The following is a 23,270-nucleotide window of genomic DNA, read 5'->3' on the forward strand; positions in this document are numbered from 1 at the left end:
AATGAGATTCGTGGAAATCATGAAAAAGACGGAGGATCTATAAGGAGTGCGGATTCATTTATTCCTTTTAATAATATGATACGAAATAGTGGTTTATTGGAATTTCCGGCTCGGGAAAATAAATTGTCATGGCAAGGAAGAAGAGGAAAAGGGAAAGGGGCAGTGATGGTTCGCTGTTGTTTAGATCGCGCTTTAGCAAATGAAGAGTGGCATACGTTATTTCCTTACTCTTTTACAGAGTATCTGGGGATGGTGGCCTCTGATCATCGACCGGTGGTGGCTTATCTAGACAACAAAGTTCCCAGGAGGAAAGGACAATTTCGGTTCGATAAGAGATGGATTGCACAAGAGGGCCTACTGGATTCGATTACAATGGGTTGGGCAGACTCCAACGAAGGAGGACTGGAAGGGAGAACATGGGGTATTGTGGAAAAAATTAGCAATTGTCGCCATGAAATTGCTAAATGGCGGAAAAATAATCCACCTTATGGGAAAGAAAAAATAAATGAGTTACAACAAGCACTGGAAGAAGTACAAACAGATAATACCATGTCACAAGAGGATATTTTGGAGGTGTCTAGGAAATTACAAGAGGCATATAAGGATGAAGAATGCTACTGGCATAAAAAAATAGGAATATGTGGTACTCATCTGAGGATCTTAATACAAAATTTTATCACGCTTTAACTAAGCAAAGACGGGTTTGTAATAGGATTGTGGGTTTACATGATGTTGATGGGAATGGGATTACCGAGGATAATGGTGTGGAAAAGGTGGCAATAGATTATTTCGAAAATCTTTTTAGTACAACCTCCCCATCGGAATTTGATAGTTTTCTGGCAGAGGTTACACCTGGAATTACTCCTCAGATGAATCAACGATTATTGAGGCTAGCGACAGAGGAAGAGGTCAGAGAGGCTTTGTTTATGATGCATCCTGAAAAGGCACCAGGACCGGACGGCATGACCACCCTTTTTTCCAACACTCCTGGCATATTATTAAGAATGATTTGGTTGAAATGGTCAACAATTTTTTGGTTTCGGGAGAAATGGATGCAAGATTAAATATTACTAATATTTGTATGATCCCAAAGATGGAGAGACCCACAAGGATGACGGAGCTGCGACCAATCAGTCTATGTAATGTGGGATATAAAATTATCTCGAAGGTTTTGTGCCAGCGGTTGAAAATTTATCTTCCCTTACTTATATCCGAAACTCAATCGGCATTCGTGGCAGGACGGTTAATCTCGGATAATATTCTCATCACTCAGGAAATGTTTCACGAACTACGGACCAATAAAGCATGTCAAGGAAAGTATATGGCAATTAAAACGGACATGAGCAAAGCGTACGATAGGGTGGAATGAGACTTTATTAGGGCCTTACTGCAGAAAATGGGATTTGATCTTCATTGGATCAAATTGATGATGGAATGTATTTCCTCGGTTCAGTATCGGGTTCTTATAAATGGTCAACCATGTGGCCTCATTGTTCCAAATAGAGGCTTACGTCAAAGAGATCCTTTATCGCCATATTTATTTATTCTCTGCACTGAGGCGTTGATTACAAATATAAAAAAGGCAGAGAGAAGGAAACAACTAACAGGAATGAAAGTGGCAAGAGCTTGCCCACCGATATCTCATTTGCTTTTTGCGGATGATAGTCTATTCTTCTGCAAAGCTCAAAAGGAAGAGTGTCAAACTATTCTTATGATTTTAAAGGAATATGAAGTAGTTTCAGGGCAGCTAATAAATTTTGATAAGTCCTCAATTCAATGTGGACATAAGATCGACGAACCCGTCACACAGGAATTAAGGGATATTTTGGGCATTCAGAATCTTGGAAGAATGGGATCCTACCTTGGTTTACCAGAAAATTTGGGGTGTTCAAAGATCCAAGTTTTTAGCTTTGTCCAAGATCGATTAAAAAATAGAGTTAATGGGTGGACTTTCAAATTTTTCACAAAAGGCGGAAAGGAAGTGATCATTAAAACAGTGATCACTGCTTTACCAAATCATACAATGTCTTTCTATCGATTACCTAAGGTAACTGTGAAAAAATTGACGAGCGCGGTCTCACAATTCTGGTGGAGTCAAGGGGGAAGTACAAGGGGTATGCATTCAAAATCATGGGACAAGGTAAATGAAGCTAAGGTTGAGTGAACCAGATAATTGTTCAGTTGATTGATTTTAGGTTGTAAGCAATTAAATATGAATATCTACATTCATATGATTTCTCACGTGTGACAAGTATGCTTTATGTGAATTATTAGGAATTTATAAATGTTATTTGTTTTTGAACTCGAACTTAAGTTATAATCTATCAACTTACGTTTCCTTAGATTATCTAATGTCTAGATCTCAGATTTCAACTTTCGTTTGTTAATCAGGAGAAAGTGTCGATCGATGGTTCCATACGAATATCGATCGATACACCTTTCAAAACGTCGATCGATACAACTGTCGTTATGTCATTGATGTTTATTCTAGCAAGCGTTACGAGTGGGTTTGATAGGTTCTCTAATCTCCTAGACCAACCTTCGTGTGTATCCAGTTAATTAGATAACACTAGTTTAGATTCAGGTAACAGACCAAACTTCTGCTTGTGCCAATTAATCCTAAGATCTAAGTTCAGGGTGATGAAGCATAGACTTTGCAGTAAGAACAACTAGATGAAGAGCTATTTAAGTTTCCTAACAAATATTCATTTCAGCAATATATAAATCAACCATTGAAGAACCCTAAATCTAACAGTAAGACTACTCAGGCATATTCATAAAGAACATTATGATGGTCTGAATAATACTCAATAAAGTAAAGATGAAAAGCAAACAAAGTAGAGTAATAGACAAAGGAAATTTAAGATCTTCTATGTTATGAAGTTTAGATCTATCTTTTCAATCCTAAGCTCTCTTCTTCTAACTTCTAAGTGTAGAGATGTGTTCCTTCAAAATTATCTCTCTCTAAAAGTTTGTGTCTAGATAAAACATAAAAAACCCTAATAAATAGTCTAACAGGCGGTCATGGACCCATGGTGCAAATTTTGGAACTTCTGGATAAAACTCGCAATTTCCTTAAATCATCATTAAACTTCGCGGATGGCTCACTGTCAGTCGACGTTGATAATGATCCGTCGATCGATGTTTTCTTCAATAATCGACTCCGCCTTCATGTTTTCAGCAATGCTTTCATAAAAGCTCCAAATTGCCCCAAAATCACCACTTTACTCCAATAGGTACATGAACATGTAAATACTCTAAAAAGACTCCAAAATGCATATAAAAAACTTTAACAACATATATAAACCATGGATGAAGTTGGGTGAAATCCATGTCATATCAAATAGAGACATTTTTGTTTTGGAAACAACAAGACCATTTTTTTCGTAACATAAGAAAATGTCTGACATTTTTGAAATGTTCATCAAGAGAATTTGAAAATATTAGTATATCATCAGTGTAGAAAATGAAAAATTTGACTATTCAAATAATATATGGTTGAAAAAAAAATCAGATAATATTATTCATGACTTTTTTTTAAACTGAGAATGTGAGTTTTTAAAAAGAAAATTCCATAAAAATATTCCAACTAAATTTCATTATGCTTTTTAATAACCAATTTTTTTGGTACCAATTTTAGTACCCCCTACTAATTATTTAGTTCGTTTTAATACATAAAATTTTATAATTGTGCCCCTTTCAATACCCAAACTTTGTTTATTTTAAGTAAAAATATAATAAGTTTTAAACAAAATTAAAAAACTCTCCAAAATCTAAGAATTGTTTTTTTTAAGCTCTAATGTTTTTTGATGATTAAGTTCTAATTTTGTTTTAAGATTTAGGAAAGAAGGAAAATAAATCAAGGAGAAAATTTCAAAAAAAATTTAAAGCTTAATTTTTGAAGAAACAGTTTTTTTTTTCTATTCAGAAAACAAACTAAATTCAATATTTAAAACCTAAAAACTTAGTACAAAATTTAAGATTATAAAAAATTTAGTCGCTTTATTTCTTAAACAGAAAGAAATAGAATTTTCTGAGAATTTTTTAAAGATTTTTGAAAGATTTTAAATTTCGTTTGAAACTTATTAGTATTTTTAATTAAAAATTAGGTTATTAAAAGGGGCACAGTTTTAAAAGTTTGTGTATTAAAATGAACAAAATAATTATTTGGGGTATTAAACTGGGTAACAAAAAAATTTGGGTATTAAAAAGCTTAACAAAATTTAGTTAGGAATATATGAACTTTTCCCTTTTTAAAACCAAAAGACATTAGATTATATTGATACTGTCTAACAGGGACTTAAACTGCACTTTTATAACAATCATTTTCAGATATGTGAATTTCCAAAATCCTAATTTGAGACCAAACTTTGAAAATATGTGGGTAGAGTACAGTCTTTGAAGTAAATATGTTTATTTAGTATTGGATATCTAATCCATTTAAAAACTGTGTTTAAAGATTTGTAATTAATTACTAAACTTGGGTTCCTCTTTTAATTTTTAAATTTTTATTTACATTAAAAGCAGCGCAAAACCAAAGAAATCTTTATTTTGAAATTAATCATTTATCTAGATGATCAGAAATTTATTTTCTACAATGTTTTTCTAATTCTGAATTCCTTAAAATTGGAAAAGCTTTTGTGGGAATAGCATTTGCAAGAAAGTTTTCATCAAAAGCTAAACCAACAATACGTTGTTTTCGATTCCACAAAAACTAGTTGATATATCTGAACAAATTTATTGCTCAAATAATTTATTTTAGTTTTATTTTTTTTAGATGTCTTTTGTATTTAAATTTTCTATGGTCATCTGAAGTAAAATTTCTAATTTTAAATTTTCTAAATAGAAGGTTTTACTATGTATTATAAATTTTCGAAAGTTTTCTTGTATCAAACAAGCTTTTATCATATTTAGACTTTGCTTCTTTGGTGTTTCATTAAATTTAAAATATATTTTTTATATTTGATTTTTAAAGGAATTTGCATCATTTATAATTTTATATGGTGTAATCCAATTTATAAATTGTGTTCCTAAAATAATATTCTTCCAGATTCCATCAATAAAAACATCATCTTCTATTTCTAGAGGTTGTGTTCTTCGTATAGATATAGATACACAATATCTTTGAAATTTTACAATCCAAATTCAACATATCCAAACTTTTAAAATCCCTTATATATTAATTGAGAAACATTACAACATTGTTTTGTAGGCACGTGTCACCATGAAAACGAAATTCAGAATTTTTAGAAAAATAGGTTAGTCCATCTTAACTTATATTATACTTTTTAGTAAATTAACTATTAAATTAATAAATAGTGTACAAAATAATATTTTCGCACTTTCCTTAAATAAATGTACGGAATTGTCTAATATGATTAATGTATAAATGATAATTAATGATTATGAATAATAAATATTTGATAATAATTTTTGTATCTTAACTCTTTTTTGTTTAATTTTATATTATTAAAATATATTAAACCACCACATTAACCAGATAATAAACAAAATTTGTTTTTTCTATGTTATACTTTGAATTTTTAAAATGACTATAAATTACTAAAAACGTTAAATGTCTCACACTAAAATTTTGTGATCAATGGTTTAACTTTTTATTTTGTAATAACAAGATATAAATGATCATAAATCGTATGAATATGAAGTCTCATTTACTAGACATTCATATTATATATTAATATAGTTTAAAATTAAACTATAGAACATATAAAAGTACTTAAATATGATAATTTCGAAGTTTGCATTGAAAAAGTATTGAAACCTTAATATTTTAATTTTGAAATTTGCATTAAAAATTACACATATTAGAAATTTTGTGTTTATTACATGAGTATGAATTCTCAATAATAAATATCTATATTAAAATATATTATATATCTATGTCTATGTCAATGAAATTTAGTTATATACCATATAAAATAATTAAAATGATTTTTTATTTATTTATGTGTTTGATTTAATTAAATACATAATACGTAAATAAATACAAATAAATAATAATAAATAAAATTATGGGCAAATCTCAAAAATAGCACATTTCTAAGTTTATATCACAAAAATAGCACTCAAAAACTAAAATGACCAAAATAGTATTTTATCTTTTGAAAAATTTAAATTTTTTTATTTTTCAAAATTTGAAATCTTATCCCCAAAACCTCATTTCTCAACTCTAAACTCTAAACCCTAAATTATAAACCCTAAACCCTACCCCATAAGTGCTATTTTTGTGACTTTTGGTCTTGAGTGCTAGTTTAGGAACAAAAACTTGATTTAGTACTATTTTGATCTTTTTTTCTAAAATTATTTTTATATATAACATTCGTTCCGTGCAATTGCGCGGATCATGAGCTAGTATTATTATTGTTTTTGAAGCGGATCAAAAGTGATCTGAATGTGTTGATAGTGTTATCTAATTGGGCCAAGACTACTAGATAGTTTTTCATGGGCTGGGCCGAGACTACGAGATGTCATCATCCATCTCACTCGAAACGATTCCCATCGCCGACGTGTCTGCCATGGCGATCATGGCCGTAGCTGCGCTCTTTCACGCCAGGTTCCCTCTTATCGCCCGTCGAACTTTCCCGTCCTCTGTTAGTTACTGTCCCCGGACTCTTCTTTCCAATGAATTCAGCTGCCGACTGCAATCGTTTATCTGTTTTTCATCTTCCGACGGTGGCGGAAGCGGCGGCGTTAAAGATTCCGATATCGTTGTTTCAGAAGTTCAAGGCCCCAACTTTTTGAAGTATAGCGACGAAGAGTTGATGAAGCAATGCAAATTCGAGACCTTTAGAGTTTCAGGGCCCGGCGGACAACACCGGAACAAACGTGACTCCGCCGTCAGACTTAAACACCTCCCCACCGGAATCGTAGCTCAGGCCGTCGAGGACCGTTCACAGCACAAGAACCGAGCTTCTGCTCTTAACCGCCTTCGCACTCTCCTCGCTATTAAAGGTCTTAACTCCGATCCCTTGTCGCATGATTTCAAACTGAAAGCTCACAACTTGCTTGTTTCTTCAGTGAGGAACAAGGTGGACATTGAAGCCTATTCTCCTCCACCTGAGCTTCTGCAGATCCTACCTCCAAAGTCCACCATCAGAACTTCTTCTTCTGGTTCACAGATTGGTCCCAACAATCCTAAATTTGTACCTGTATCACTCTCGCTTTAGCTCATCTCTCGTTTTACTCACAAGTACTCGTTTTACTCACAAGTACTCGTTTACAGGGAATGCAAGCTTTGCTTGACGTTATCTCTGCTTCTGACGGTTCTATCGCTGATTCTGCCAAGTTGCTGGGGTGAGACTACTCCTTCTTCAACATGTCCTTCACCTTATTTTATTGTCTTTTGCCTGAACTTTGAGTCATCTTACTTCTATTTGATGTTTCAGTTTGAGCACTGGTGGCTTGTCTCGTTTGATACTCTCACATGATGGTCTTCGTATGGCAGTCAATAGCATGAGGGCAGCCAAGGTACGTACTCTTTCTTCTCACGCCAAATTATATACTTTGCCCATACACTAGTCATTGCGCAAACTGTTTTATCTTTTATAAGGTCCTGCTTTTAAACTACTTTAGATTTAATGGTATCTTGGAATGAATCAATGTGAGAGTATGTTCATTTGGTTCTGCCTCCTGGAAACAAGTCTGTGTGTTGAATGTTTTTGTCTTCCTTAGCTCTTGCTTAGGTTAGTGTATTATCACTGTTATTTGAATTTTTCAGCATGCTGACTAGTTTATAAAGTGACGAACCTTTTTCTGAGTTTTCAGGGAATGAAGCCTCTCAAGTAGTCTGGATGTATAGATATTTGAAGAATGATGGTGGGACCTTTGAAAATGTCTACCATTTCTATGCACCTTATTTTGTATACAAAACAAACTATAAATGTTGAGTTCTGTCTACCATTTGTTCTTCTAATATCATTCAGATCGTCACCTATTTAGAGATGATATACTACTAAATAGGCTGCTAAAATATATTTTTGGTAATTTTGAGTCCCATTTTGTTGTGATTGTGTTGGACCTTTGAAGCTAATACAGTTGGAACCATTTTGGATTAGATTTCTTCCTATTATCTTTGTTTTTGTTTTCTCTCCATTTAATGAATTGCATGCACGCTTAAAATTCAATTGACAGCAACTTGCAGTGATGTTATCTCCCTTTGGAAGATATGATTCTCATATAGCAATGTAGAGATGGCTCTCGTTCTTTTTTTTTTGTTCCTGATGTTAGCTACACTGCTACAGTGAGTGCAGTTAATACACGCTAAATATCTTGGTCAGTGGAGCAAATGAAGAAAAACCGGTCACTGCCTGGAGGGAATGTTCTCAGGTATATTGGACATTTGAAAATAGCAAAAGAGTGAGAATCAGATTCTTGCAGAATGAGGTTCTCCTCTTCCCCACACAGCAAAAAGAAATAACTTTTATGGAGTTGACTCTTGAGAAAGAGAAAAAAACCCAAGAGTTGAGTGAGAGTCTCGTGGGTGCCTTCTGACTCACTCCTTTCTATATTTTACACATGAATCTCAACTCTGAAGGTATGCTTATTGCGAGATTCCCTGACTTCTCTTGGAATGAACGGCAACTATTCACCTTCTCTTTTATCTCTGGTATGATGAATCTGTAAGATTCTAACAATGGAGCAGTATATGCAAAATTTCTATGATTCGTATAGTGAATGATCAGCTTTTGGTAAAATGAACTCTATGTTGATGCCATTGTCACTCTGCTCTGTAAAGAAAAGCAGATATATGTTTGTGGGGATTTTCTATTTTAGTCATAAAGTTCTTACAGCATCTCTCGCAAAAGTGACGTTGACTTTCATTAGGCCTAAGCCCTGTTTAATACTATTTGCAAGGATAATTCCAATTCCAATTCCTTACTTTAAGTTGATAGAAAAGATTTGATTCCTCACCACCATTTTGTTAGGGGGGGTTTTCTGTTCTTTTATTGGCAACTTTCTCCTCTTGCCTTCATGTATAATTGTATAATCATGTATATATACACTTCACTACAGAAACAGTTCTTATAAGACATCCCAAATCCAATAGTGTTGTTTAGTCTTGTATATATCAATGAGGCTTCACTTATCTGCCAAGTTTAGGCAAGTTCTTGGCCACGCCAAGGATCAAGCCTCTATTGGCAGAGCTATTGTACAAAACTACAATGAGAAATCTTTTTTTGACATTGAAGTTGCTGTGGTTCGAGCTACAAGCCATGATGATTGCCCTGTTGGTGACAAAACCATGCACGAGATTCTCTTCCTTGTCTCTAACACTCCAGGAGCAGTTCCTTTTCTTGCTGAACAGATCTCACGCCGTCTAGCCAAGACAAGAGATTACTTAGTCGCTGGTAAAACTCTGTTACTCATCCACCGTCTCTTGCGTAGTAGCAGTCGCTGCATCGAGCAGCAGTTGCATATCGCACACACCTCTGGCCATCTCCAAATAGGTTGCTGCTGGTTCATGATGAGCCAGGATCATCCATCTTTTGCTTTTCTGCAGAACTATGTAGCTTATCTCGAAGAAAGAGTTGGATGGATCATCAACCAAGCTGGTAAGCTTGAACCTGTAATGTCTGGCGGTACAAAGTGTAGTCGTTACAAAGAGAAATCCATGGATCTTGTGTTCCATATCTTACCAAAGTGCCAGGAATTCATTGCAAAGGTGTTGAAGTGTTCACCGGTTGATGTATGGCCTATGGATAACCTGGTCCAAGCAGCTACAGGCAGCATCCTAAAAGAGAGTTTCCATGTCTACATGACGTATTCTGATGGCGTAGCCGCACTGAGTAACATGCTATTTGATCTTTCAAGACCCGCGAGAGATTTAGCTTGCGGGATGCTGAGAAAAGCTTCTCAGCAGATTGAAGATCTTCGTGTCATGTATGAAAAGTGTAGAGGATTCACCGGGATGAAGAGCTTGGATTACCCATCTGTGCAAGCTATTACCATGGATCATATAGTAGCACTGGAGCAATGCTCAAGCTATAATACTCGTGCAGGTTCTGTGTTGAAGCGCACTGGCGGTGAAAGAGGTTTCTCTGTCTCCACAAACTTAAGAGATTCAGTCACTTGCAATGAAAAAATTGCATCTACCAGTCTTTTCTTGTTACCAGTGGAGACCAAAATCAGCATGGTATGGGTTGTTTTTGACAATGAAGAATCAGATAAGCCAACAGAGAGCATATGAGTGTTGATCATTCATCTCAGAGGAAATATAAGAAAATTGTGGAATGAAGAGGTATAGGTTTGGTTTATGCACATAGATGCTTAGGAGGGAGGATTGTGTCTCTGATTCATGTTAAACAGTTTTATTGTTGTCAACTTACATAATACCAATCAATACACGTTTTTTTACCGGATTTCATATAATAATTTAGTGCATATTTTCAGTGTAACAATTTTGAAACAAGCGATTTAGTGTTGTATTGGTTGACGTGCTTGAGACTTGAGCTGTTTAACTTTGTGTATCACACAACTAACGAACTGTTGCGTGCACTGAGGGTGATTCAGTGACTAATTGGTTATGGTTTCATCGTAACCGCTTCAAACAATGTTGCTTCCGCTATGATGTGTGTTTGTGAGTTGATGTTTGTAAGTTGATTGAGTTGATACATTCAGATAAAAAAGGGGAAAGAATGTAAGCTCACGAAATTGGACCTTGCCGTGTTTGGTGCAATGACACAAAGAGAGTGTTGGTTGATATGAGTTTTTTTGGAGTTTGGCTCGTGCATGCTCAAGAATGTGGAATCTGATATGTTGTTGTTGTGTTATACATGGATGATGATGTGTACATGGACAGAACGAACTAAAACGTGTGTGACATGGAAAATTTTCATTGGTTGATCTTGTATGGATGTGATTAACAAACTAAAAAAATCATTAGATCTTAATGCTATTTTTTAGGACAAAATATATTGCACAATAAAAAAGATTTGAGCATATATATTGTAGCTTAGATTTAGGTAAAAAGTTAAATTTTCAATGTTGTATTTTCACAAAAAAACACGAAAAAGGGTTTTAGAATTTCAAAGCTGAGTGATTTGTAAATGTGATCAATTGGTATTGCGTTATTCAAGAGGATAAATTAGGAACTGATCCATTCCAAATCGTTTGTGACATAGAGTAATTGAGATTAAACAAATATGTGTAAGATTGTTTAACTGATTCTTAATAAAAAGATAGTTGATCTCGAATACCTTGTGTTTTTCAAATTTAAGTACTTCTAACCTTGTACTGAGAAGAAAACATATTCATTATGTCCGAATAATGTTTGGATAACAATTAAAATAGAGAATGCTTACATAGAATCCTACTTAACAAGAATGATAGGCCTATTCTGTATTGGGCCATCTATAAAAGACCAAATAGTACCACGCATTAAAGACTTCTCTAGATTGACATGAAGTGTCTGGAGAATTACAGAAAACACTCGCATGTCTAAAAGACTAAAACCAAGCAAGCTTATTTGAAAGCAACCTAACGAGAGGAAAAAACCTAGAACGTTCTCAATTTATCTCTCAAGTAGAAGAAAAACATGCAAGAATGTTCGAGAATGTATGAACATTCTACACTAATATGCGTCTATATATTCACAGCAGATTTTGCTCCTTAACTCTCGTAGAGAAGAGAAAGAAACAAGTTCATCACAAGAAGCAATCAAAAGTAAAGAAAAAACAGTCACTCCCGGTTTACTCCTTCTGCAAGAAGAGCCAAAGATGAAGCAGTTCTCTCTTGCTTTGTTAGGTATTTTCTTAATAACTATGTTCGTAGGAAACATCAAAACAACTGAAGGGTCCTTGCGAGATCCTTTCAGAGTCTTGGAGCAAATCCCATTAGGTCTTGATAGGGATCAGAGCATGGCTCTATCACCAGCGAGAGTGGACTGGAAAGAAACACAAGAAGAGCATGTGATCAGGCTCGATGTTCCTGGGATGAAGAAGGATGAGATAAAGATAGAAGTGGAGGAGAATAGAGTTGTGCGAATAAGTGGCGAGAGGAAAAAAGAGGAAGAGAAAGAAGGAGATCAGTGGCATAGAGTGGAGAGGTCTTACGGCAAGTTCTGGAGACAATTTAGAATGCCTGATAACGTGGATTTGGACACTATCAAGGCCAAGCTTGAGAACGGTGTGCTCACCATTACCATAAACAAGTTTTCAACAGACAAAGTCAAGGGTCCAAGAGTTGTTGACATTGAGTTCGAAGAGGACCAGACTGGCAAATTTAGTTCTGGTTAGTCCTAACAAGAGCTCTTGATAAATCCACAAACCGAGTTTGATGTGTTGTAAGACTTTTGTAATATATATTACTAAATGCAATAAAACATGTAACAGGTCTTTATGTTATGTGTTTGTTTATCGATCAGTCCAAACAAATCTACGCGAAAAAGTGATACGAAAACTTAAAGAACATGTAATGCATAAGCATAACATAAGTAACTTCTCTTTCTCGCCAAACAACATGCAAAAGAGAGTATCATAATAGTTTTTTTTTGCTCGAGTAACATGGGAAGTCAGAAAGTAACTGGCTCAAGAAGCAACATATCTTTTGCTGGAAAATCACGTTATAACATTACAGTAACAGCTGTTGGGTAATAGTAAAAAGTGTAACCTATGGAGAGATCAGCCAATTTAAAGAATGGAAAAATTATTCCTTTCGCAGCTTTTCTCAATTTCCAGTGTAAATCATCCATTGTCCATGACACTAGCCATTAGAAAGAAGAATACACAGCTATATCAGGTGATATGGAAAAATCTAGGACCATCCCGAGATGTCATAAAGACATCAAACTGTCAAGTATCATATATATCTCCTCGCTCTTCGGATGCGACTTATCAAGAGAATAGAACTGATTGACCTCACTATCGATCATAATCCAACTACAGCCTGGCGTTTTATAAGCATTATGGTGTTTAATCATCTTTCTAGCTCTGCGTGCCTCTTCCCAGTTACCCATCTCTCCATATAAATTTGCCATCATAGAGATGTAACCTCCATTGTTGGGATTTAGAGTAACCAGATTGTTAACAGCAACTATAGCCAAATCCAAATGGCCATACTTCTTACAGGCATTGAGCAATGATCCCCAAATAGCTTCGTCTGCTTTCATCTTCATCCCGGCCATAACTTCCAATGCTTCATCAAACAAACCTGCCCTGCCTAGAAGATCTATTAGGCAGCCGTAATGCTCAATCCTTGGCTCAATATTGTATCTGTTTGTCATGAGGTCTAAATATTCTCGACCTTTTGTTACCAAACCTCCATGTGTACATGCATTGAGAAGACCGATAAAAGTAATGTGATCTGGTTTTACATCTTTACTCATCATCTCTTCAAACACCGCTATGGCCTCTTCGCTTCTACCATGGAGAGCAAAGCAGTTTATCATGGAGTTCCAAGCTGTTAAACTTTTCTTGTTAGCCGTCTTAAAAACAGAGCTTGCTTCCACCAAGTTGCCACATTTTCCATACAAATCCACCAACGAATTCGAAACGAAAATATCGGAAGAAAGGGAACGACGGTATGCAAATGCATGAATCCCCTTGGCTAGCTGAAGGTTACCAGTTTGAGCGCACGCGGATAGGACACAAACTAGAGTTACCTCATTAGGAAAAACATTAGCCTCATTGATCATCTTTCCAAACAGAGAAATCGCTTCCGCAAAGAGACCGTTCTGTGTACAAGCAGCAAGAGTGGCGTTCCAGGAAGGGACATCACGCTCAGGCATTTCGTCAAAGAGAGCAATAGCATTGGAGATATCACCGGCCCTAGCATACCCAGAAAGCAAAGCAGTCCAAGAGACAACGTTTCTCTCAGACATTTCGTCGAACACTTGTCTTGCAAGAGGGATGTGGGAAACAGAGGAGGCGTATGCGTGAAGCAGAGCAGTTTGCACGACGAGGTAGTGATGGAACCCGGACTTAAACAAATGCGAATGGACCAAAGGAGTGGAGAAAGCAGAGGAGAGATGCGGTGTTGCTTTGAGGACAAGCGGGTAGATGAAGTGATTAGGACGAGGAACAGAGCGGCTAACCATAAGACGGAAGAAGGAGAAGGCGGAGGAAGCATGGAGAGGGAGAGCAGAAGAGTAAGCGGTTAAAACGGCGGCGTAGAGATGCGTATTGGGGTAAGAGAAGCGATCAAAGATTAAACGAGCGTAGGAGATGTTACAGAGACGAAGAGTGCAGAAGCGGAGGAGCTTGAAACAGAGGAACGGTGAGTGACTTAGTCCAGCAACGACGAGAAAGGATTGAACTTGCTTCAGATGATTCAAATGGGTCGACTTGGAAATCAACAAGTCGGAGACAAATTGGCCGGTTTCAGGTAAAAGCTCCGCCATGCGTGACGGCGCGTGGAGGGTGGGTTTGTGTCAGAGGTATGGGCTTACACGTGTCCCCATGTGCTATTCCACCAAACGAAACGAGATGAAATATTGTGAGTGGCTTCGTCTTTTTCTCTCCGAGTCTATCGTTTATCGTCTCTCTTCTTCTCCAAATTGACGGATTTAAGGTTCCCCCACTCGATCTAAAAGTACATATACAACATCATCATCGAAGCTGATGCAGACATATCTCTTTGGTTCGGATCTCGAGTTTTTTCATTTATCTGTCTGAATTATAAATAAAAAAACTGTTTTATCTTTTTTTTAATTTTGTATACACAACACACTTTTGTTTGTTTCAACCATCTCAAATCAAATCAAATCAAATGTCTGGAATTTGGAGATGGAGGAATCTCAAGTCCTTAGCTTTCCACGCCCGTTCGGTTTCCCCTGTTCCTGCTCATCTCTATTCTCTTGAATTGGGATTGTCTCCACCTCGCCGCCGTCTCCAGGAACGGTTCAAATCGGAGCAAGGCGGTGTTGGTGGTGGAAACAACGGCGGAGGAGGAGGAGGAGGCGATGATTTTTCTGTCCCCGTCACACGGCGGAAGCTCAGAGCAGAGCCCAATTGCCCTCGATGCTCGAAGCAAATGGATCTTCTCTTCTCCAATCGTCAGTTCCCTTCTCCGAATCTTCTCCACCGTCCCGAAGATTCAGATTCAAACGTGGCAGACAAAACCAGTTTCCAGTCTGTCAATTTCTGTCCGACATGCAAAACAGCTTACGGGGTCTCTCCTCTCCAGGGGACATTCGTCGAGATCGGTCGTGTCCAGTCCCCAACAACGACCAGGAAACAACATTCAAAGGATTTGAATCTCAGCTCCAATCACAGAAACAAGCTCAGATCTTCCTTCTGGGATACGCTCAGATCTTACGGTGCGGAGCCACCTGAGGATTGGTCGTCTACACCCCCTCCTCCTCCTTTGAACGCTTCTCCTCCAAACAACATCGCTCCAGCTTCTAACGGCGCTGTTAAAATGGATACTTCTCCGTTGCCGGATGCAGCTAAAGACGTTAGTCGTTGGGGTGGAGCTACCCTAGGCACAGACTTTCCTACTCCCAAAGAGATTTGCAAATGGCTTGACAAGTTCGTCATTGGCCAAAGCCGCGCCAAAAAGGTTCTGTCTCTTTTTTTACATAACTGCTCATTTCCGACATTGTGGTCTTGACTTTGACTTTGACTTTGATCGTAGGTGCTCTCTGTCGCTGTGTATAACCATTACAAGAGAATATATCATACCTCTATGAAGAAAGGGTTGGCTTTCTCTCATTCATTGGCTTAGATCTGTCAAAACTTATTTGCTATATTGTGTTGACATTGTGGGCCTTGAATACTACTACTAGGTCAGCAGCACAATCACTTGATGATGACGATAATGTAGAATTAGATAAGAGCAATGTTCTTCTTATGGGGCCTACCGGCTCTGGTATGACCTTGTGTTTTCTTTCTGATCATAATCTATTCTATCGTCCTCCCCCTCCCCCTCCCGACTCTGACTTGATTATTCATTCGGATTCTTGAACAAATAGGCAAGACATTACTTGCAAAGACTTTAGCTCGGCTTGTCAATGTTCCATTTGTCATTGCTGATGCAACTACACTGACTCAGGTAAGATTCTGATCTTACATCGCTCCTGTCCTGGCATTGTTTGTTGCTCTTTGACCCCATCTTTTGTACAGGCTGGCTATGTTGGTGACGATGTTGAATCAATCCTTCATAAACTACTAACGGTACCACTTCTTGTTCAGAGATGGATAACATTCTCAGCACATTTGCTAATCTTCTTGCATTACAGAAGAATCCCTTTTTGGATGTGTAGGTCGCTGAGTTCAACGTGCAAGCAGCACAGCAGGGAATAGTCTACATTGATGAAGTCGATAAGATAACAAAGAAGGTCAGTATGCACAAGACAATGATACCTCCTGAAATCGATAAGAAGAAGATAAATGCTTCCTAGATTTTTCCCTTGTGCAGGCTGAGAGTTTAAACATTAGCCGGGATGTCTCCGGGGAAGGAGTCCAACAGGCACTTTTAAAATTACTGGAAGGCACTGTAAGTGGATTTGCTTTCTTACCCTTGTGATGCATTTATTGGAATATAGTTTTTTCTTGCTTCTGTTGTATTGATCGTTGGTTCCTTGCAGATCGTAAATGTTCCAGGGAAGGGAGCAAGGAAGCATCCACGGGCTGACCATATACAGGTTTAGAAATCTATCTTTAGTTTCATTACGTACGTATCTACAAGGGTTGTTTGTTACTCAATATTATTCTTATGATGCACAGATAGACACAAAAGATATCCTCTTTATCTGTGGAGGAGCATTTGTTGACCTTGAGAAGACCATTGTGGATAGGTAAGTTCACTATGCTTCATTTTTGTTCTGGTTCTGCTTGACTTTGATCATCATCATCTCTAATGTGTTCCAGACGACAAGATTCGTCTATTGGTTTTGGAGCTCCTGTCCGTGCCAACATGGCTACCAGTGGAGTTACCAGTGGGGCAGTAACTTCATCTTTGCTAGAATCGGTAACTAGTCTGTTTCCGTATGTAAACACTTGTCATTCCAGGAAAGAGATCTTAGTTTTGAAATGCCGGCGGCTGCATTTTCAGGTGGAGAGCGCTGATCTTACAGCATATGGCCTCATCCCTGAGTTTGTAGGGCGCTTTCCCATACTAGTTAGTTTGTCAGCTCTAACAGAGGACCAGCTCATTAGGGTAATTTAACATTTTCCAAACCTTTTGTTATGTTCGAGTGATGCTACTTGCTACTTCATCTTATCAAAGATTAGTGGTTGCTATCTTCATCAAAGATAAAGTTGCCTTTGTTGTTTGCCCTGTAGGTGCTTGTAGAACCCAAAAATGCTCTTGGGAAACAGTACAAGAAACTCTTTAGTATGAACAATGTAAGCTCCCTCGAAATATACAACCTGATGTAAATTTAAGCTTAAACTTGGACTTTTTGGTCCTCATACATGCATGATCTGTTGCAAAATTTCAGGTAAAGTTGCATTTTACTGAGAAAGCGCTGGGGATCATTTCCAAGCTAGCGATGGTGAAGAATACAGGTGCGAGGGGACTTAGAGCCTTGCTTGAAAGCATTCTTACCGAAGCCATGTTTGAGGTACTCTTCAGCTACAACCAAAAAAAAAAAAAAACTACTTTATAACTCTTTTCTTCACACTTTTTTCTTTCATTTTGTTTTGTCAGATTCCAGATGCTAAGAAGGGAGACGAAAGAATCGACGCTGTTATTGTAGATGAGGATTCAACAGGCTCAGAAGCTTCTCGTGGATGCACAGCAAAACTACTTAGAGGAGACGGGGCTTTTGAGCGTTACCTCAACGAGAACAAGTCGAAAGATGCTACAGAAACAACTGTAAGCATCATTTATTGGCTGCTCCTTCAAAAATGTTATTTGTTTACTTCATGGACCCTCTCTTCTGAAACTGTTGTATAAGGGCAAGTAAATTATGTTTCATACCGAAGAAAGTCTCATATGTTTCTGGACTGGGCTATGATGATGATCACTGAAACCTGATGGGTGTTTTGCAGGTTGACGAAAGAATAGGCTCAGCAAGAGCAATGAGCTTGTAAAGAGAACGAGACAAGAACTGTTTTTATTTTCTTTTTAACATGAGGGGGTTTCTTGATTATTTGTAAAAAACAACATTCATAAAAGTGCTAAGAGGTTTTATCCACTTTGTACGATAAAATTGTTAGCTTACAGATTCGAAAGTTGAATTGTTTACATAGAACAAAGAATAGAAGTGTATCCCACTGTGTAAACAAAACATTTGTAATTCTCTGCTTCCATGAGTAATTTCTTTTTATTTTTTGGTTTGTTAGTTCATGTTATTTTCTAATCTCATTCCTAAATCTCCGTGGAACCAAGAAGACCTTACTCATATCTGGAGATCCTTATGAATGCCAAGCATTCACAACAACCAAACTCATTCCTCTGGTCTCATACAAACTTCAAAACTGGCTTGTGTGAGAGATGAAATTTCAAAACTCATCGCGAAAGAGGCTAGATATGCACCAACAAAAGAATCACCACCTTCAGATTGCCTCAAGTACCAAGATACTATCCCTTTGTGTTTCTGCAGATAATCAATCAAAAACTTTGTGACATTTATCACTCAAAGATCCTATCAGAACTGATTCTTTTATTAGTTTCCTTTGTAAAGCATATGCAACCTTTCTCTCCATCAGTGACAGCAAGAATCTGCAAGACATAACCTTCCTCTTCCTCCGTTTGATGGACTGGCTAAAAGCTCAACCTCATTCCAGATGTTCATTCCTCCCTACAAATATTGTATAGAGCAGGTTGAAGCTCATATCGAATGAGAAAGTTTTCCAACTTGCCCTGAGTTGCATTCGATATGATTAGAACATATCCAAATGTAAAATTCATATAGTTTTATTAATATTAAAATATATATATAAGTATCTTAATGACGCAAGATATCTAATGTAAAACTTCTATAGTCAAGTTCGAAAGTAAAAAAAACGGACAAGCTTGATGTGTCAAAAGAATGGATCATAGAACCTTCTATCATTTCCAGTAACATAATCATAAAGTTTTTTATATTCATCTCTACTTTCTGTACAAATATCTCTAACTTGTGATACAACCTGTCGGATCCAATCAACGGTAAAAACAGAAAAAAATCTTAGATCCGTCGTCATCAATTGGGACCCCAACAGCTCAAGTACATGACCGTCCTGAGAGACTCCTCAGCCTTCTTGGCCTTGTCACAATCCTTGCAGGAGGCAAGGGCGTTGGTGGACGAAGAAGAGAACCTGTTCGCCTGAGCAGCGGATCTCACGTTGTTTCGGATACGTTGATTCACAGATCGGATCATGTAATTCCACCGGCATAGTCCCAATTGGTCTTTGGAGGCCTCCACGGCTCCAATGGTTGCTGCCACTAACCATGCTTTGCTCCTTGAACTCATCTTTTCTCTTTCTTTTTCTTCTTAATTGGAAAGCTTTTAGCTTTGTGTTTTTTTTTGTTTGTAAATTGCTTTGTGAAAGTTGTTGATGAAGAAAGGTAATTTCCTACAAGTCTGTTTATATAATAGAGAGGAAGAGGATTAGACAGAGTGCAAAACCAGACGCTGTCTCCCCTGGTTTCCCCAAGTTTTTGTCTTGTTGGTTTGGTGGATTGATTCATATAATTAATTACCAATGTACCCACCTCAGATCATTTTGGATAAGGGTCAACATTGTCTTTTAAGAGATTATGAATTATCCGCAAGTGCAGGCAGCTGGTTTTGTTGTACTATATTTGGAAACCGTCTTGAACCTAAAATAGTTATAATAAAATCTCAATTGATTGATTTGTCATGACAAAATTAATTTTTATCAGTTGTTAGGTTGAGCCCTTAGAGAATCACGCAAGGAGCTTTAGCCCTTGGAGAGAACTTAGCGAGGCGAGGCATAAATAGCAACACCTCATGTCGCCACTGCGGAGAACCATAAACTGCAGCTCACGTCTTCTTACACTGTCCTTTTACTCGATGAGTCTGGTCTGCACACATCTGGACTTCTAACTTTAACCCAACGGAATGCAACACTTTTGAAGAGGCCTTCTTACGTGCAGCTGAAGCTACTAACCTCCCACCGATAGGAGTAACAGGACCTCTATTCCCTTGGATCTGCTGGGATATTTGGACTGCTAGAAACTACATGATCTTTGAAAACAGGATCCCTTCACCAGATGAGATCATCTCGAAAGCCTTTCGAGCAGCAAGAGAGTGGAATGCAGCGCAATCAACTCCAGAACCAGGACCTTCAGCTCAGCGCCAGCGTACGCTACAACCATCGTCGACCTCCACTTCAATCGCTTGCTTCACTGATGCGGCTTGGCAGGCGGGCACAAACAAAGCAGGCTGCAGATGGATCTTCCAGGACAGTTGCAATGAAGGCCTATGTCAGGGAACTAGGACCTTCTCCTACATCTCATCAGCGTTGATGGCGGAAGCGATTGCAGTCAGGTCAGCTCTTATCAACGCCTGTGAAATGGGTTTCTCCAAAATCTGTATCAAATCAGATTTTCAAGCACTAGTTGCTACTATCATCTCCTCGAATCAGCACCCGGCGGATCTCCACGGAATCACTCGGGACATCGAGCATCTATCTCTTTCCTTTGATTGTATCTCCTATGTTTTTATTTCCAGAAACTTGAACTTCGTGGCTGATGCCCTCGTAAAATCTGCTCTGTACTCTGTTTCTACCAACTAGTTTCGGTTGGTCTGCATCTTTTATGATATTCAGTGTTCAGAAAAAAAAATCAGTTGTTAGGTTGATTATTTAACTAGCGTTTGCCATTCTGGTCGGATCTGGTTTGGTCAAAAAAAATTATATTTTTAAGAAAACTTTATTCAAATATAAAATAAAAATGTTTAATTGAAAATTGTAAATTAAAATATTATAGGTACAAATATCTTTTATATACTAAAGCGCAAAACGCATGACATATATCTTTTTAAAAAACTTAATAATTAAAAATTAAATTAATTTTTATTTTGGCAACAGAAATTTAAATCCTTAAATTTTCTCATCTCACGTTCAAATTAACTTTCAAATTACTGCAAAAAATATATTATAGCTACAAATATCTTTTATATACTAAAGCGCAAAACGCATGACATATATCTTTTTTAAAAACTTAATAATAAAAAAAATTAAATTAATTTTTATTTTGGCAACATAAATTTAAATCCTTAAATTTTCTCATCTCACCTTCAAATTAACTTTCAAATTACTGCAAAAAAAAATAACTTCAAACTTTTTTTTAGTAAAATGTTAAATTTATATTGAATGAAACTGAGAGTTTATGTACAAAGAATCATAAGAATAAATATATGCTTCTAACTCTATACCAATGAGCTAGTGTCCTTTGAACCATCTTTGCATCAGTCCTAGAAGCCTTGGTTTCTCAAAGTACCGAGTTGACATAATCCTATTCCTGACCATTTTCTCAATGAGAGTAGTCAACTGGCCGTCCAGTTTCAACTTCCCAGTATGCCTCCTATCATTTCTCTTCTTCCAAAGATAGTATATAGAAGTTTGAAACACCAACCTCAGTAATATGAATGTCAGTTTATCATAGTCGTGCTCTACCAGCCGGTTTAATGTCATCTCCCAATTTGGATCAGCATTGACTCCCAGCAAGTCTCCCACTACTGCCAACCATACAGTGAAGGTGTAAGGGCAAGCAAAGAAGAGGTGGTCTCTGGACTCATTAGGCTCTCCACAAAACACACATCCTTGTACTACTTCCCACTGTCTCATTCTAACTCCAGTCGCAAGTGTATCTCGAATTGCTAACCAAGTAATGAAGGCAAAACGAGGCGACCCTTGGACGAACCATACCACTTTACTCCGATTCTGCGTCTCTCTATGCGGTTGTATCTGCTCCCATGTTTGGAAAGACGAGAACCTGCACTTATACTCATCCGACCCTGATTTCTATAGAACCATGTCCTCCTTACCAACAACTAGTGCTTTGAAACTTCTAACACTCGTGATTATTTGCTGTAGAGTTTGGTCTCTGCATCTTCGAATCTGCCAACCAGAAGCATTTGCAGCATCAGCAACCTTGGTATATCGCCCAATATCAAGCCGTTGTGGACCACTATCCCCCACTATGTCAATAAGTCGGCCCCCAGGAAGCCAGGGGTCCGACCAAAATAGAGTTATCTGCCCATTTTTAATTTGCATTCTGATGAATTGAGCAGCCAGCGGCCTCAGCCTCAGGAGCTTCCTCCACACCCACGATCCCTTAGCTGACTCCCTAATGTCCCATAATGAATCATTGCTCCATAATTTTTCCTTGACCCAGGATACCCAAAGAGAGCCTGACGTTGTGAAAAGCTTCCGGATGAGTTTCAGTGCAAAAACCTTAGACATATCTGACAGTCGATGAAGCCCTAGTCCACCTTCTTCACGCGGTGTACAGAAATGAGGAGCACATACTCTCAATCTTATCAAGGCAGCCTTTAGGTAGACAAAAAGTAGAGCTCCAGAAGTTGGATTTGCTATATATCACAGACTGAATTAGTTATAACCGGCCTGCAAAGGACAAGTATTTGCTCGTCAAGATTTGTAGCCTCTGCTTGATCTTTTCAACCAGTGGCTCATAGTCTTTACGAGTCATAGTCTTAGTGGTGAGATGTAACCCAAGGTATTTAGCTGGTAGGGAGGATACAGCGAGCCCTGACAAGGTCACCTCCTGCTCTATTAATTTGCTTCCACGACCCCCTGCATACAAGGTTGACTTTGCTATATTTATAGACAAGCTCGATATCCTTGCAAACCCCTCAAAAGCCCCCATGGTGCCTCGCAGAGACTGTGGAGAACCATCCATGAATACCATAATATCATCCGCAAAGCTGAGATGAGAGAGCTTTACTTCTTTACATTTCGGGTGGTATCCAATCTCCCTCTTTCCACTCCTTTGTTCAGCATTAGTGAGAGTACATTACTGATGATGACATATAAGTACGGGGACAATGCACATCCTTGTCTTACTACACGGGCACTCTGGAAGAACCCCTCTAACTCAACATTCACTGAAACCGAGAAACCAGTCGTTTTTATACAGCACATGATCAAGGCTATAAATTGATCCGGGTAGTGCATCGCCCGCAGCGTTGCTTCTATGAACTCCCACTAGACGGAATCAAACGCTTTGGAGATATCAAGTTTGATAGCAGCTCGAGGGGTAAGTGTGGGATTGTGATAATCCATTACAAGCTCCATCTCTAGTAGTACATTTTCTAGCAGCAACCGACCTTCAACGAACGCACACTGATTCAGTTCTATAGCCGATGGCAGAGGTACCATTAATCTCCTTGCTATCAG

The 23,270-nt window shown here is 37.7% G+C and overlaps 6 protein-coding genes across 6 annotated transcripts; 4 read left to right on the forward strand and 2 right to left on the reverse strand.

Annotated features, from left to right (window-relative positions):
* Window positions 1-6,492: 6,492 nt before the first annotated feature.
* LOC106421199 (peptide chain release factor 2) lies at window positions 6,493-8,074 on the forward strand. The gene is made up of 5 exons (XM_013862049.3): window positions 6,493-6,972; window positions 7,039-7,169; window positions 7,244-7,314; window positions 7,407-7,488; window positions 7,786-8,074. The coding sequence occupies exons 1-5, from the start codon at window positions 6,537-6,539 to the stop codon at window positions 7,804-7,806; spliced, it is 741 nt and encodes a 246-aa protein (XP_013717503.2). The 5' UTR covers window positions 6,493-6,536; the 3' UTR covers window positions 7,807-8,074.
* A 191-nt stretch (window positions 8,075-8,265) lies between these two features.
* LOC106421198 (putative clathrin assembly protein At1g33340) lies at window positions 8,266-10,379 on the forward strand. The gene has a single exon (XM_013862048.3). It carries the CDS (start codon window positions 9,092-9,094, stop codon window positions 10,205-10,207), a length of 1,116 nt encoding a protein of 371 aa, XP_013717502.2. The 5' UTR covers window positions 8,266-9,091; the 3' UTR covers window positions 10,208-10,379.
* A 1,242-nt stretch (window positions 10,380-11,621) lies between these two features.
* On the forward strand, window positions 11,622-12,362 carry LOC106421116 (22.0 kDa heat shock protein). Its single transcript, XM_013861959.3, has one exon. The coding sequence runs from the start codon at window positions 11,736-11,738 to the stop codon at window positions 12,252-12,254; it is 519 nt and encodes a 172-aa protein (XP_013717413.1). The 5' UTR covers window positions 11,622-11,735; the 3' UTR covers window positions 12,255-12,362.
* Window positions 12,363-12,655: 293 nt separating this feature from the next.
* On the reverse strand, window positions 12,656-14,356 carry LOC106421201 (pentatricopeptide repeat-containing protein At1g33350). Its single transcript, XM_013862051.3, has one exon. It carries the CDS (start codon window positions 14,354-14,356, stop codon window positions 12,791-12,793), a length of 1,566 nt encoding a protein of 521 aa, XP_013717505.3. The 3' UTR covers window positions 12,656-12,790.
* A 289-nt stretch (window positions 14,357-14,645) lies between these two features.
* On the forward strand, window positions 14,646-18,231 carry LOC106421200 (CLP protease regulatory subunit CLPX3, mitochondrial). The gene is made up of 15 exons (XM_013862050.3): window positions 14,646-15,516; window positions 15,592-15,653; window positions 15,743-15,825; window positions 15,929-16,008; window positions 16,080-16,130; window positions 16,220-16,294; window positions 16,375-16,452; window positions 16,544-16,600; window positions 16,683-16,753; window positions 16,827-16,926; window positions 17,011-17,115; window positions 17,241-17,303; window positions 17,399-17,521; window positions 17,608-17,775; window positions 17,952-18,231. The coding sequence occupies exons 1-15, from the start codon at window positions 14,725-14,727 to the stop codon at window positions 17,991-17,993; spliced, it is 1,950 nt and encodes a 649-aa protein (XP_013717504.2). The 5' UTR covers window positions 14,646-14,724; the 3' UTR covers window positions 17,994-18,231.
* A 726-nt stretch (window positions 18,232-18,957) lies between these two features.
* BNAA09G23700D lies at window positions 18,958-19,723 on the reverse strand. The gene has a single exon (XM_013861945.3). The coding sequence runs from the start codon at window positions 19,355-19,357 to the stop codon at window positions 19,088-19,090; it is 270 nt and encodes an 89-aa protein (XP_013717399.1). The 5' UTR covers window positions 19,358-19,723; the 3' UTR covers window positions 18,958-19,087.
* Window positions 19,724-23,270: the final 3,547 nt, after the last annotated feature.

This window comes from Brassica napus, chromosome A9, assembly GCF_020379485.1.
Source record: "Brassica napus cultivar Da-Ae chromosome A9, Da-Ae, whole genome shotgun sequence".
NCBI lineage: Eukaryota > Viridiplantae > Streptophyta > Magnoliopsida > Brassicales > Brassicaceae > Brassica > Brassica napus.

Coding starts and splice junctions, on each gene's coding strand:
- LOC106421199 (XM_013862049.3), top strand. CDS start 6,537: ATGGCGATCATGGCCGTAGCTGCGCTCTTTCACGCCAGGTTCCCTCTT. Junction 7,170..7,243: donor ACAATCCTAAATTTGTACCT/GTATCACTCTCG, acceptor ACTCGTTTACAG/GGAATGCAAGCTTTGCTTGA. Junction 7,489..7,785: donor ATAGCATGAGGGCAGCCAAG/GTACGTACTCTT, acceptor CTGAGTTTTCAG/GGAATGAAGCCTCTCAAGTA.
- LOC106421198 (XM_013862048.3), top strand. CDS start 9,092: ATGAGGCTTCACTTATCTGCCAAGTTTAGGCAAGTTCTTGGCCACGCC.
- LOC106421116 (XM_013861959.3), top strand. CDS start 11,736: ATGAAGCAGTTCTCTCTTGCTTTGTTAGGTATTTTCTTAATAACTATG.
- LOC106421201 (XM_013862051.3), bottom strand. CDS start 14,356: ATGGCGGAGCTTTTACCTGAAACCGGCCAATTTGTCTCCGACTTGTTG.
- LOC106421200 (XM_013862050.3), top strand. CDS start 14,725: ATGTCTGGAATTTGGAGATGGAGGAATCTCAAGTCCTTAGCTTTCCAC. Junction 17,304..17,398: donor AACTCTTTAGTATGAACAAT/GTAAGCTCCCTC, acceptor GCAAAATTTCAG/GTAAAGTTGCATTTTACTGA. Junction 17,522..17,607: donor TTACCGAAGCCATGTTTGAG/GTACTCTTCAGC, acceptor TTGTTTTGTCAG/ATTCCAGATGCTAAGAAGGG.
- BNAA09G23700D (XM_013861945.3), bottom strand. CDS start 19,357: ATGAGTTCAAGGAGCAAAGCATGGTTAGTGGCAGCAACCATTGGAGCC.